Source organism: Arachis ipaensis, chromosome B08 (genome assembly GCF_000816755.2).
Source record: "Arachis ipaensis cultivar K30076 chromosome B08, Araip1.1, whole genome shotgun sequence".
Classification (NCBI taxonomy): Eukaryota; Viridiplantae; Streptophyta; class Magnoliopsida; order Fabales; family Fabaceae; genus Arachis; species Arachis ipaensis.
This window is the reverse complement of record NC_029792.2, coordinates 125,479,143-125,493,550: the sequence shown is the minus strand read 5'-3', so window position 1 is coordinate 125,493,550 and position 14,408 is coordinate 125,479,143. Positions and strand designations below refer to the sequence as shown.

Sequence of the window (14,408 nt, the reverse complement as noted above, 5' to 3'; positions counted from 1 at the left end):
AACTATGAAATTGTTGTTAATTTAAATTCCATTGTGTATGAAAAAAATAAAGAACCTGCTTCTTGAATGGTAAACCACATAGCATAGTATATTAACATAAATTCCATTGTTTATCAAGAAACAACAAAAGTTGACTGTAAAAGGCAGCCTAGAAACCATGTTGCTGCTATCTGTAGTTTCATCAAAAGCAAGGCCAAGGCATACCAAAAAGACCTTTGCATCACAGTTCACCATCTAGTCATTATACTATGGAAAAGACTAATAACAAAACACAAAACAGAAACTCCTAAGTACATATATCTAAAGTATTCAATTCTTCTTTCTTGGGGGCCTAAATCCTGGCGTTGGGATGAACTGCATCAAGTTGGCAAACTTTGAAGATGTTGCTGAAGATGCACCCTGCAAGGGATTCACTGTTGGTGCGGTTGGCTGATTAGAGGATCGTCTTCGTGGTGACAGTTTCGAAGGTCTTTTCGGTGCAAGATCCTATAGGAGAAATAAGTGGCATTAAGTATTAACCTTTTGATCTTCTCCATTCCATCCCTGAATTCTTGGTATGTTGTTGCCCTTGCACATTCCCACAGAAGTCCCCTTTACTGTAAGTCCTTCCAGTTCTTGTTGAAATTTTTCCATAAATGCCAGACGCAGAAACGGTGATGCACATCAGGCATCACCGCTTTCACTGCTGATATCAGTCCCTGCCAGATTCAGTAAATGTTACACACATAATCGTCCCTGACATTATAATCGTAACACATAATAGTTCCTACAATTGAAGGTCGTGACCCATAATAGTCCCTAACGTTTAATAAGACAGCCAGATTAATGAGAAAATCAGTAATTACAAGTTCTCCATAAAATACACTACAAGCATAATGAAAGCACAATTCTTCAAGTAAGCATAACAGCACAATGGTTTTCCTAATAACTAACCATGAAGATCCAATCATCTCACAATTAATGCAGATAAGCAAAACAGCAAAATTCTTAACAAAATAACTAACCATCATACTCGAATGGAAGCTACAATTCTTCAAGTAAGCATAACAGCAGAATTCTTTCCCTTATGACTAACCACCAAAATCCAATAATCGAATGATCAAAGGTGTTACCCTAAAAGCTAACCAGCCAAATCTAATGAAAGCACAATCATTCACAGTAAGCATAACAACACAATTCTTAATATAAGATCACATAAAATCAAAGCAAGACATTCAAATTAAATCACACCTTTTGCATATCCGATATGAAGCACCAGTCATACTCTTTATAATGCTCCAAGTCCTGATGAAGTAGCTCAAGAAACCATCTCCATGTCTCTGTATTCTCCACTTTGACAATAGCCCAGGCTATGACATAGATATGATGATTTGCATCTAACCCCACGACTGACAAAATCTGTCCACCAAACCGATAGCCCAGGCTATGACATAGATATGATGATTTGCATCTAACCCCACGACTGACAAAATCTGTCCACCAAACCGGGTCTTCAGGAAAGCACCATCCTATATTGCTCTTTCTCATCCCCATACACTACACTTCTTGCATCCATTAATGCCCTGGATATTGAGTTTTTATTCAGAGTCAAGTCAAACCGTGTCTTGAAGTAAGTTGTAGCCTCGCAGTGTCTAAAATTTGGATACTTTCTCACCTTCTTCACAAGCTTGCTGCATACCTTCTTCACCTTCTCCTCCATCTGCAATAAATTTAAAATTTTTACAATACATAGGGAGAATTTGAAAGCTTACTCATGCATTAAAAAGGAAAAATAATCACCACAAGAAAATATTTTTTTCCAAACCTCCATACTTCTCCCTATTTCTTCCCTGTTTCATTTGGGTATTACAGCAACCCCACAAACCCCAACCAAGATTCAAACCCTAAACACTACAATGACACCAAAACTCCAGAACCTCAACAACACTGACCAATGCTATCATCAACCTAACACTGTATTCAAAATGCAAAGTAAAAAAAAAAGGTTACCTTGAGTCCGATCACAACGTCAGAACCTCGTCTTTGTGGTGAAGGAAGGGAAGGGAAGAGCGACAACAACTTCTGATCATATGACTTCTTCTCTCAAATTTTTGTAAACCCAGCAAATACAACCCTACGACTACGCCATTGATGGGGAGATGAAGAAGAACTCAGAGGGTGGAAGAAGAAGAGACGAAGTGTTTGTGTTGGTGGAGAAAACTGTTTTTCATAACAAGTAACAACTATACGGCATCGTTTTTGGCTTTCAAGGGCGCCAAACCCAAAACGACGTCGTTTTGGACATGTCCCACGTGGCAATCCTAGGCCACGTCAGCGCTCCGGTGATGAGTCATCACCTGAAATATGGTCAGGGACTAGTTTGAGTGCTCGGAGCTCTATCTGGAGGACTACAATAGGGAAATCGAGATCTTAGGGATTACTATGAGTAATTGCGTGAATCTCAGGGACTACTATGGGTATTTACTCGACTATTTCTTTAAAACCTTCTGTTTCACAGAACTAATTGTTGTTTATAATGGATAATTTGAACAACGTGGTGTTAAATGAGCAAACTGCCTTCTTATCTTTATCACAACTTGTCCTTTCTTCCTTCTTCTCATCGCATGTCACAATCTCATTTTAACAGATCCTTAGTTGGGCAGGTTGTAGGTTGTTAGGTAGCACTTGACCACTTCCATATGGATACTATTCTGGAATAGTCCTGAACGTTTAGGATATATAGTCCTCAATAGTTTTATTGAAGTTTAAATGAGAATTTAAGAGAATAGATGCTCTTTTTCACTTATAAAAAAGAATACATTAGAATTCTTTTGTCTCTCTTGCTAGAGGTAAAAACATGCCTATATGTACATAGCAAATGTCATTCTGTTGTGTGTTCAACTGTTCATACTGTAGTATTTTCTCTTGAAATCTTCTGTGGCTTTGACATCAGATCAAAATTGTCAAAAATAACCTGAGCTCTATAGATGTTGATCTTGGCTACCATGGTCTATAACGTGTTGTCGCTACAACCAATTGTGAAAACTATCTAAGGATCCCGGTACTTGTGCTGTGGTGTCCATCTCAGATGCAAAGTAAGCCTTCCAGATTTAGCTCCCTCTAGTGTATACGTTTCCTGATATTCCCCTTCTAAGATCACCTTTGTTAGAGTCATTATCACTTTTCCCATTTTGTCCTGAAAAATCCATACATTTTTTGTAATAATTCAGTTTGAAAATCTTAATCTAAGTTGAGAACAAGCTTATGGTCAGTTGTGTGTATGTATACTTCAAACTTATTTTTCTTTAGGAAAAAAAATGACTGATAACATCATTGAATCAGTTTGGAGAATCTAATTTATATGTCTTTTCAGCTAACTTCCTGTTGTAAACCAGTATTAATCAACCCATAAATCAAACATCATGCGAGAAGCATCAGTTAAATTGAGTTCTTATTTTATTTCTAAGATTCTAATTGAATGTTAGCAACACATCATACATTTATGCATGTCACTTTACAGTACTGTTACTGCATTTATTTATTTATTTATTTGCATTTATTTTTGTGGTACACCTTTATGTATACCTGATGAAAAGAAAAATTAAATATAACAAACGTGCATTATTTAAAAAAAATGTGAAATTTAAGGTATTACTAAAAAGTGATGGAACATAATATATTAGTGGGGTACAAACAACTAAACCCAGGCATGCTAGAAAATTGCCAATTTTGCTTTGATGCTTTTTTTTTATTTAAAAAATGGTTACTCAATTTATGAAAACTAAGAATGATACCTATTAAATTGTTTTAAAACGTTCTGTATAAGACCAAGAAGATGGAAGCAAATGTAGACGATGATGTCTAAGGTTATTGTAGTATTTAGTTATTAAACTATTACTCTCTGCATTTCATATTGATGGTCACTTTAATTTTGTTTTTCTTCATAGATTTATAGATCAATCTATTTAGCTTTGAATTGTATCTAAATATGATGGAATAGAGACTAGTTATAGGCTTATAGCAAACATCATTTGAGACAAGGTTCAAAAGATATATCACCTTCCCAAAAGTATCGTGATCCCAGACTTCAACAATTAACATTTCATGTAAGCCGTCCTCTACAACAAAGTCAAATGTTTGATTCCAAACTGGATTTAAGGATTCATTTACGACCTGAAAAGCAAGAGTCATCATTAATAATTAATTTATCGTGAACTAAATAGAAATCAGTGTATTACTTAATTGTATATGTGTTGTAACATATTTCTCATACAAAATTGAACTTTACCGCATATTCTAATTAGGAAAAATGAAACTTCAAAAATGCCTGGATTCTTACCCTAGTCTTGAGTTTTTTCTCTGATTTCTTCAACGTCAGGACAACAAATGGATCAGCCTTGCCCATTAAGTCCACAACTGGCAAGTCTTCAGCTGAAATAACCGTCACAGAGAGAACACCTCTTACAATGACGTTCTTCTTTCGTGCTGTAATATCCTCAGCCTCTGGTTCAGTTCCACTCTTGAGGGTCTTCTCGAATATGGTCAATGCGAAATCAGGGTCGAAGGGGTTCCTAAAGCTGTCATCTGTTCCATGTGGGATGTACAACAGCTCCAAGTGCACCTATGGCAAGATGACAAGAAGCTCAAGAAGATCTATCTATGAACTGCCATAACATGAACCTTCCACAAGTAGAATATGATGAGATAACAGAATACAAATGATAAGTGAATAGGCCAGTTTTGATGCTTTTTTTTTTTTTTCGGACTCAGCCAGATTTGATGTTAAAAAAAAAAATAGTGAACTAGACCTTCAGAAAAAAGAAAAGAACCTATGCCTAGTACACCTGACATATATATATTTCTGATGATCAGATTGGTTCAACAAGTTATTGTACTTGAAAGTTAAATCCAATATTTTTCTTGTACCGGTTATGATTTTACTTGGAATTCAATTAACTCGACTTGTTCTGATTGAAGTACCATGAAAAAAATAGTGGTCTTAGGATTTTTTATTTAATTTAAAATGTTTAACACTTTGACCAATCTCACATTAATAGTTATTATTTAAATTAATATTCTAGGTGAAGTTTAAGGGGCCAAGTTCAACGTATCTTTACAATCAGCATCAACCAACAAAATGAAAGATATGTCACATATGATAGGAGGTGGAACTGTGGAAGCACACGCAAGGAACATGCATACACTATCTTACCTCACCCCTGTATTTGTTATCCCTATGGACCTCCAAATCCTTGACCAGTTTCAACCACACAATCTTGACTTTACCAGGTTCTAGTTCCTTTAGAGGCATTTGGGCACAACCAATAAGCTCGGCAGCAGAAATGCCTTCATCATCGAAAACTCTTACAGTCAAGTGCTGTGTATCCGCATCTTCAACAATGAACTCAAAGTGCTCATTCCATATTGGATTCAAGTCATTGTTCTGAATGTGCCAAACAGTTGGATTACTAATCCTCTCAACAATAGCAGAATAAACGGTAAGCAAATTACACTGGCCTCCTCTCAAGTTTGGTGAAATTTATCATGATTTCCTTCTATTTGTCCAATTAAAATAGTAGTGAATTTTATATTTACCACCACATTTTATAAAAATACAAGTGTGCGAAATGCAATATTAGCTAAATTTCTTGGGAAGTATTTTTGTAAATAAACAGGAGACGAATTGAAGTTCACCACAAAAATGGAGAGGAAGTGAGTGTAATTGACGCTATGATAAATAAAAAAGCAAAGAAGCTTTCCGTTGAGAAAGGAAGGTTTGTCTTACGATTACTTTGCTTGTTTTGGTTCTATCACGAAGTGGCCTTACAAACAGAACAGCAAAAGGGTCGGATTTACCAATGATATCCTTATTTGTTAAGTCCTTTGCTTGCACCAGTTTCACATCTAATATTCCAACCGGTTTCAACTCCAGATTACTGTAAGAGGACAAAAGAGGAAACTTCATAACTGTTGTGCAGAACTAATGTCAATATCAGCATCCCATATTTATATTTACTGTGAGACATGATAATTTAGTCCTAAAAGAATTAAATGAAATGCACTATTTAAAAAATGTAATTCATTTGACAATTTTTTCCAAATATTATCTCCATTTCATTTTCGTTACCAGCAGTGTTATATGGATTCTGGAGAGCTTGTAAAAGAATAAGGAGATAAAATTTCAGATGAGCTCCATGTATCATGTTTACTCACATATCAAACACACTTTTTCGCCTTTTCTCCTTTGGAAGGAATTAAGAATAAAGTTAGTAAAATTACACATACCTGTAATCCCCAGGTAAAATTGGTATGACTTTGCGCATTGGCCAAGTTATAGAGTCTTCAATAGCATCCCGAATTGTTTCCTGAATAAAAGAGAAGAGTTGAGAGTTCTTTATGAGTTACAAAGCTGTGGGTAACGTGCTTATCCTTTTCTATTTGATTTCTCCAGATTATAAATACAACGATGCATTAGTACTGTGCATTGCACCTTCTATATTCAAACCTTTGAAAAATATTAAGAAAATTTCAGAAGCAACATTGGAGATTTCCAGAAAGAATAGAATGGAGTAAATGTAAGAAAGACAATTACCTTTCGAAACAACTAGAGAAGATTTCCAATTTTCCATTATTAAAACTGAATCGACACTCATGAAAATTTGTGAAAACTTTTTGTATATGATGCCTGACTATTACTTTATTACACAACTAAGAATTCCAGTTATTTATATGTGGTAGTTTAGTATCTGCAAATTAATATCGCACAATATCAAGGAATAACAAAACTTTTATGATGTAATTTGGTTATACCTCTATAGCATCAGATACCCCCGGTAAAGCTGATATATCACCGCCGACTACTTTTAGAGTAAAATCCAGATCTTTCTGATGGCAGAAAAAAAAACAGAACATACAAATTTAAATTAGTGGCCGGGATTGTACGTACTACATACATTTGAGCAAACTTTCATTACGTTGCTATCATCCATGAAGCCATGTTTATTTCTATTTACATGACATCGTAGAGAATAGATTATTACAACATGTAAGTAATCCTTATTTCAACGTGTTGAAATATTTTATCAACTTAGAAAAACAGAGTACTCTAGTATTCACTCTCAAAAACCTCGGTTCTTGATAAGATAGTCCTTGAAAATTTTATATTAATTTTGCGGCACCCAAAATATTGGTTTCTTCTGACAAATCAACCCAACTGAGGAGCAATGTCAACAACTATATTTGAAGAGTTAAAATAATAGTTCATTTAAAACTCATTTTTCTGGTGTATAAGTATAATGATCAATTTTTACAAACTATTTTGTAAAGAAACTAATCTTTCAAAAATTAAGAGAGTAGTTTATTCACCTTTGGCATAAGATACAAGACAATATAACTAAATAAACCCTAAAATATATATTAAACTTAAAAAAGAACAAGTTAGGAGATAATACAGCTCACCTTTTCTCTCAATGAAACAGAAACAGCTGAAAAAGTAGGGAACTCATCCACTAGTGGTTTGAATATCAACCAAAAGACCCCAGTGAATCCAATATTTTTTACCTATATAAACAAGTTGCCAGAAGAGAGAAAGAACATAATGATAAGGAATAACTCCAAAAAATTAAATGTTTCCATATGAAGAGTCTCAAAGTCATTAATCTGGTGCCACTGACAGACTTAGTTGCATAATTCGGCTTTATTGATCTAAGTATGTAAATCTTTTTAACTATTAGAGATAGAAGCCTATATGAAGATGTTTAAGCGTTTGAATCAGAAAATAGAGACATATATGCACTGAACTATATTACATTTCTCTCTAACATTAGCAGAAAAGATTTGTCTAGTTGAATGAATAATTTGCCAACATTCCCCAAAACTGACATGAAAGTTTGCTAATATTCTCCAAAACAGAACATTTACATAACGATCAGTGAAAGCAATCATAATTAGTATATATTATTGAAGCTGAGCAGAAGTATGTTTTGGATAACAAGTCATATAATTCAATGAACAAACTTTGAAAATGATATTATCAGTAAAACGGGAAAAAAAATAGCAAGAATCAGGTGGGCCATCAAGTCTTGAAAATTTATAATGCAAATAAATTATATTTTCACCAATCAAAACATTTGTTTGCTTTCTTCTCTTAGATATATTAAAATAGAATATAATGCTAAGAAAGGAAAATCAGGAGTGGCAGTGACCAATGATGTGTATCACCTGGATGGGAAGTACGACGCCAACTTTGGTTTTGATATCAAGAACAATGTTGGGGTCACCATCCCACTGCATCTCTAACTCTATGGTAAATTCATTAGGCCCACTTTCCTCTTCAAGTATGGCAATTCCTACATATTTCCAGCACCATATTTCAAAAGCAGCGTATATTAAGAGCATGCATGGAATTCTTAAATCATGACATTATTAATCGAAGTCCTAACATATTTAATTCAATAGTATAGAATTGCTACATAACGCATACATGTAAAAGATCCAAATAATAATAATAATAATAATAATAATAATTGAAAACCTTAAACTATCCTCTTAGTTCTAAATAAAAAAAGTTTTGAATTTTTTTTATCTTTTTATATTTAAAAAAATTAAATATATAATTAAATTATTATTCATTTAAAAGTTAAGAGGATAATTAGAGAATGAATTAAAACTCTTAATTATTACTCATAAAATAATAACATTCAAATTTCAAAGGATAAATAAGAAAAAAGGAAAGAAAGTATTTAAATAACATATTTTTAATATTTATCAATTTATTATTATTGGATGGAGTGTGGTTTACTGATTTTCATTTCAAATAGAACATCAACTCGATTATGTATAATAGCATAAAGAGTTTAGAGTATATATATCACTTCAATGAATGAATATGACTAACCGGTAAATTGTGGAGCCACTGTGCCAAGGGTCAACTTGGAGAAGGTAAGAGAAGCCAAAATAACTGGCTTATATTGCTCTAGAATTGGCTCCACACTACTCTTTATCAACTCCGAAGCTGCCTACTTAAGCCGAAGCAGATTTCCATATTAATTTCATCAACAAAATTATTAGATACACATCACAGATCACACTTAGTAATCACAAATACTGTGTCCTATATTCATTATAATGTTTAGTTTAGATACATTTTTCACTTTCAATTTCATATTTAATATAATATAAAGATACTTCCAACGTTATTTTTACACAAATCTATCACAATAAACAATAAAATGTGTATACATAGCTAAATTAATAGATACTATGAACAAGAAAGAAAGAAAGATAAAAATTCAATAACAAAAGCATAGTACATCATTGATGAATGGCCACATCTTGTCGAGTTGCGTGTTGAGCCATTTTAACTGCACATAAAAAGAAAAAAGCCAATATCAAAATCCACATCAATGACTGAAGATGCTGCCATTGTAAGAGTAGGCAGAAGAATGTAAGGGAACAGAGTTGAAACTTGAAACTCAACTTCTGTCTCTTAGTGAATACAACCCATGAAGGGTAGAACTTTCCAGGCAGAAGTACTCTAGAATCTTCCACCGTCATCCTCGCAAACATCGCCACCGTCTTCGCCTAAATAGCCACCACAGATCCACAATGCCTAATTAAGACTCACTATGAATGAATGGAATACATTTCACCTAAATGCAATTCGTGAGAATGCGAGAACTAACCTCGCATTTTGTTCATTGACTCTTTAACAGATTTGAATTTAATTCATAATTAACATACATATGACCATTTTAATTTGTCCTCATTAATAAATCTCTCATAAAATGAAATTAAATGGAGGTGAATTTGAATTTACCAAATCAGAACGACGCTTGGATCGAATGCTTTCGTAGCGAGCAAAAGCAACGATCAATCCAACGCCGAAGGCGATGCCGATGATCATCCCGCCGATGAATCCCATAATGCTACTAAAAGAAACGCGATTTTGCGATGAAGATGAACAATAATAATCTCTGCTTCACCTCTTATTGAAATGATGATAATTTTGTTGATGAGCTCAAGCATGGTTAGGTTTTCACTCTTGAGGCCATGTTTGTTGGAACTCGCCAACGTTCATTGGTCACTCAAACGCAGAGAATAAAAGAGAGAGAAGAGAGAGTGTTTCTGTTAATCGTTATGATGAGTTAGTTACGTTGTGATATGAGGAAGTTTGTAGTAAAGGGAAATACAATGAGCTTGTGGTCATTAATTAATTAATTCATTCATTCATTCATAAAGCAGTAATAATCCATATGAACTCATGAGTAATGAGTTAGTAGTATTGTCAATTAAGAAAGTAATATATGCTTTTCTTTATTTCGTCCTCTTTATTGGTTCTTTTACTTTTTCTTTTGTTTCTCTTTAATTATACATAAAAAAATATTAGGCCATTAAAATTTATTGTTTTTATTTTTTAGTCATTATTTAGTTATCAACTCAATTCTTTTAATCTAATTTTTTTTTAATTTAATTTTTTTTTTGGTATAAAAATAAAAGTAGTGATATACTCTAATATTATAATTTTTGGTATTTTTTTAAAAGTGTAGAAGGGTACACAAATTGGAGAGCTCAATTTCTGTACCTCAAATTTTTTAATTTTTTTTTTAGAGCTATGCTACACATATAAGTCACAAGTCTTACAAGTTGGGCCAAATCTAACAAAAACTATATTAACTGACCGGAGCATGATAACATGCGCGTCACTCAACCATTTTCCAAAGCGCGTTTTCACTCACTGTTATGGAAGATACTTCTTCTTCGCGTTCCTCCTTCTCCTCATCCTCTTTCTTCTTTTTCTTCTCCTTTTTCTTTGCGTTTCTCCTCTTTTTTCTTCGCGTGTTTCATCTTCATTGTTATTTTTTTATTACCGTTGTTGTTGCTACATTTTTTCCTCCTCCTCTTTCTATTGATTTTGCAATATTATGTATTTTTTTCTTCTTTGTTTGATTTTTTTCCAAGAAGAATTATAAGAAAACGAAATAAGAAGATGAGGAAGAAGAAACAGTAGAAGATGAAGAGGCAGTAGAAGAGGAAGAGGAGGAAGATAAAGAATTTTGAATTATGCAGAACTTATTAGAATAAAAATACACCTAAAAATTCTTAAAATACACCAAAATATCTTCGTATTACACCCAAATATCTTCGTGTTACACCCAAATTTGCTGCAAATACAGAAAAATATTTTCTCTAATGCTGCGTTTTTTTTTTCTTCTTCTTTTTTTCCTTATTTCTTTCTTTCTTTTAGTTAAATGAATGTAAGTTCATCCTCTTTCAAGTAATTTTACAGCATTATGTCTTTCTTCTTCTTCTTTGTTTGATTTTTTTTGTTTTTATTCTTGTTAAGAGAGTAAAACAAGAAGAAACTTGAGAAGGTAAAATAAAAAAGAAAAGATGAATAAGAAAAAAAAAGAAAAAGATTGTGATGATGATAAAAAAAAAAGGAGAAACAGTAGAAGATGAGAAGGAGGAAGAGAAAGAGTTTTGAATTATGCAGAACTTATATCAGAATAAAAAATACACCCAAAAATTCTTAAAATACACCCAAATATCTTCGTGCTACACCCAAATTTGCTGCAAATACAGAAAAATATTTTCTCTAATGCTGCATTTTTTTCTTCTTCTTTTTTTCCTTATTTCTTTCTTTCTTTTAGTTAAATGAATGTAAATTCATTCTCTTTCAAGTAATTTTGCAGCATTATGTATTTTTTCTTCTTCTTTGTTTGATTTTTTATTTTTATTCTTGTTAAGAGAATAAAACAAGAAGAAACTTGATAAGGTAAAATAAAAAAAATGAATAAGAAAAAAAAAGAAGAAGATGGTGATGATGATAAAAAGAAAAAAAGAAACAGTAGAATATGAGAAGGAGGAAGAAGAAGAGTTTTGAATTATGCAGAACTTATCAGAATAAAAATACACCCAAAAATTCTTAAAATACACCCAAATATCTTCGTGTTACACCCAAATATCTTCGTACTACACCCAAATTTGCTGCAGAAAAATGTTTCCTCTAATGCTATATTTTTTCTTCTAAATTAAATCACACCTTAGCCTTGGATTCAAAACAATAATCAATTTCGTTTTGGTCCAATTGACAATCTGAACCTGAATTATTTATTAGAGTAAACTACCATTTCTACCCATGAAAGTTGAAAACGCTGATAAATCTACCCACAAGAGACGGAAACTACCAAATGTGTCTATCAATCATGAGTTCCGTGGGACGAAACTAACCAATCCATATTCCGGTGTTGACTCCGTCAGTAACACTCCCTACGTGGCACTTCACGGCGTGACATGGCTTGGAGGGCTGCACACGTGGATTGCTGACATGTCTGACCATTATAATGTACCCTCAACCTCAAAATTTCCCAAATTCAAACATGCTTTCATCCAAAGCACGAACCCTAGATTCACAATAATCTTCGAAATTATACCAATGTCAAGGCGAAGACTCTTTACTCTACCTTCGAATGGCAGCGGTAGTGTGTCTGGAAGCTCAATTTCAAAACGGGTGCATGATAGGAAGTTCAATGGCAGATGTTTCTGTGGGTTGGGGGTGACGCTGTTATAGTCCGGGACAGCGATGAATCCTGGGAGGTGGTTCGTCCGTTGTCCCAATTGGAAGGTAACCCGTTGTACATCCTATTTTGTGGGAGCTGAATGTGCATCTGATTTTACTTTTTTTGTCATGGATAGAACTCGGACTCCAACTTCTTTGCATGGGTAGATGAAATGGAAGGGCAGTGGGAGGGTGAGGGTTTGAGGAGAGCACTGTCAGAAAGAAAGATGCAGGAAGATGTTGATGAGGCTGAGGCTGAAGTGAAGATGCTCACCAGATTAGGGAGCTTTGAAGCTGAATTTAGAAAAATTAGGTTTTGGCTTCTGATGATATCAATGGCTGTGGTTTGTAATGTTGTGTGCACTGTGTATCTGATTCTTAGGAGGGTTTGATCCCTATTAGTTGTTAGTGTAAGATCATGACAAAAATACCCATGATCGATTCGAAATATGTCATTTGTGCACACATGGTATCCAATTAATGTCAGATGTAACCTTATAAGTTATGTAACATGAAAAAATTATCTGGTACTAATTGCAATTCTTGTTTACTTTCTGGTCCAAAATAACATCAAAGACAGGAATAATATCCTGATAAGTATGTAGTAACTGGCTTACAGAAACGTGCAAGATTGTACTAAGAGTTATCAAAACGTAAACAAAATAAGGCATAATATGTTTCTTGATCCAACAATTGTACGATAAACTGCCAACAGGATTACAAAAAAAAATAAGTTATAAAACTATTGCTTCACGGAATTGGAGTGGAGTTGCTGCTTCCGCTTGACCCCTCTTTCAACTGTGCAGTTGTTGACCCCTTTTTGCCTGGCGGACGGAAGGCTGGCTGCGGCCACCTCCTTGTGGTTGATACTCTAACTATGGGAGTTGGCATGAACTCCATGAACCTTGAAGTAGTACCCTGGGAGGCAGCTTGCATAGTTTGAGGTGTCACAGTGGGTGGCACATCAGAGGCTGGGGGTGATGAACTAGTAGTAGTTGGTGTTGTTGGGCTGACAATCGGCGGAGGAGGTCGTGGTTGCTGACTAGTTGGTGGCGGTCTCCTCACATTCTTCTTCTTCTTTGGTGGCCTTTTTGCAGTAGGTGGCCTAACTGGGGTGGTCTCCTGTTCAGATAGAAACGTATGAGTGACATAATGACATAAAACTTCTAACTTGTAAAATGGGATTGCAAAATAAATCAATAGAGTTACAGGCGGGGGCTGAGTTGCTGCTGCTTCAGCTGCTTCAACAGCTTCAAGAGTTTCCTCCCATAACATCTCCTCCAGTCTTGCCGCCTCCTCTTCGTCATCCGCAGCAGGTGGGTGTTGACTTGCACTTTGTCCCCCAGCACTCCAAGCCATTGCCTCCTTCTTCTTGGAACAACTGCGACTGTTATGTCCAGTCCGCAGTAACATGTGGAATGAAACAAAACGTGGAACATGAATTCATAAGTGATGTAACATATGAAGTATGATTTACCTTTAGGCAATACTTGCAGGTGATGGGGCCATACTTTATGGGGGCCCTATGTGGATCTGGGGTGGGTTCCTTTGGGGTGTCGTTTCTTTTGTCTCTTTTGGACTTTGGCCTCCCAATCTGCTTCTTGTATACTGGTGGCAGTACAGGTGGTAGGTCAACATGCTCCCAGTATTCTTGACTTGGAACAGGTTGGATGGGGAACTGGTATGTGCTGTTATATGCCCCCATGGAAAGCCAGTTGTGTGCATGTTCCTCTGGTCGCCTATTCTGGTATGCAAGGGCAGCACATGCATGCCTGCATGGCAAGCCAATCAGTTGCCAAAATCTGCAACTGCAAGTCCTCTTTCCTAAGTCCACCATAACCTTATGTGGCAAGCACTGAACTTCATACAC

At 34.8% G+C, this 14,408-nt stretch overlaps 2 protein-coding genes across 2 annotated transcripts; both read right to left on the bottom strand.

Annotated features, from left to right (window-relative positions):
- Positions 305-1,673, bottom strand: LOC110265783. The gene is made up of 2 exons (XM_021109035.1): positions 1,231-1,673; positions 305-698 (listed from the first exon to the last, which is right to left on the bottom strand). The coding sequence occupies exons 1-2, from the start codon at positions 1,531-1,533 to the stop codon at positions 594-596; spliced, it is 408 nt and encodes a 135-aa protein (XP_020964694.1). The 5' UTR covers positions 1,534-1,673; the 3' UTR covers positions 305-593.
- Positions 2,756-10,179, bottom strand: LOC107614542 (synaptotagmin-4). Its single transcript, XM_016316734.2, has 13 exons — positions 9,797-10,179; positions 9,457-9,561; positions 9,291-9,341; positions 8,876-8,996; positions 8,200-8,327; positions 7,438-7,539; positions 6,790-6,864; positions 6,265-6,344; positions 5,765-5,915; positions 5,192-5,422; positions 4,319-4,600; positions 4,039-4,152; positions 2,756-3,175 (listed from the first exon to the last, which is right to left on the bottom strand). Exons 1-13 carry the CDS (start codon positions 9,899-9,901, stop codon positions 3,029-3,031), a joined length of 1,692 nt encoding a protein of 563 aa, XP_016172220.1. The 5' UTR covers positions 9,902-10,179; the 3' UTR covers positions 2,756-3,028.

Excerpts from the sequence above, each read along its gene's own strand:
- LOC110265783 (XM_021109035.1), bottom strand. The coding sequence starts at position 1,533 with ATGGGGATGAGAAAGAGCAATATAGGATGGTGCTTTCCTGAAGACCCG. Across the intron at positions 699-1,230 it reads TCATATCGGATATGCAAAAG|GGACTGATATCAGCAGTGAA; the intron begins GTGTGATTTAAT and ends TGAATCTGGCAG.
- LOC107614542 (XM_016316734.2), bottom strand. The coding sequence starts at position 9,901 with ATGGGATTCATCGGCGGGATGATCATCGGCATCGCCTTCGGCGTTGGA. Across the intron at positions 9,562-9,796 it reads CCAAGCGTCGTTCTGATTTG|GCGAAGACGGTGGCGATGTT; the intron begins GTAAATTCAAAT and ends GTGGCTATTTAG. Across the intron at positions 3,176-4,038 it reads ATCACGATACTTTTGGGAAG|GACAAAATGGGAAAAGTGAT; the intron begins GTGATATATCTT and ends TGGATTTTTCAG.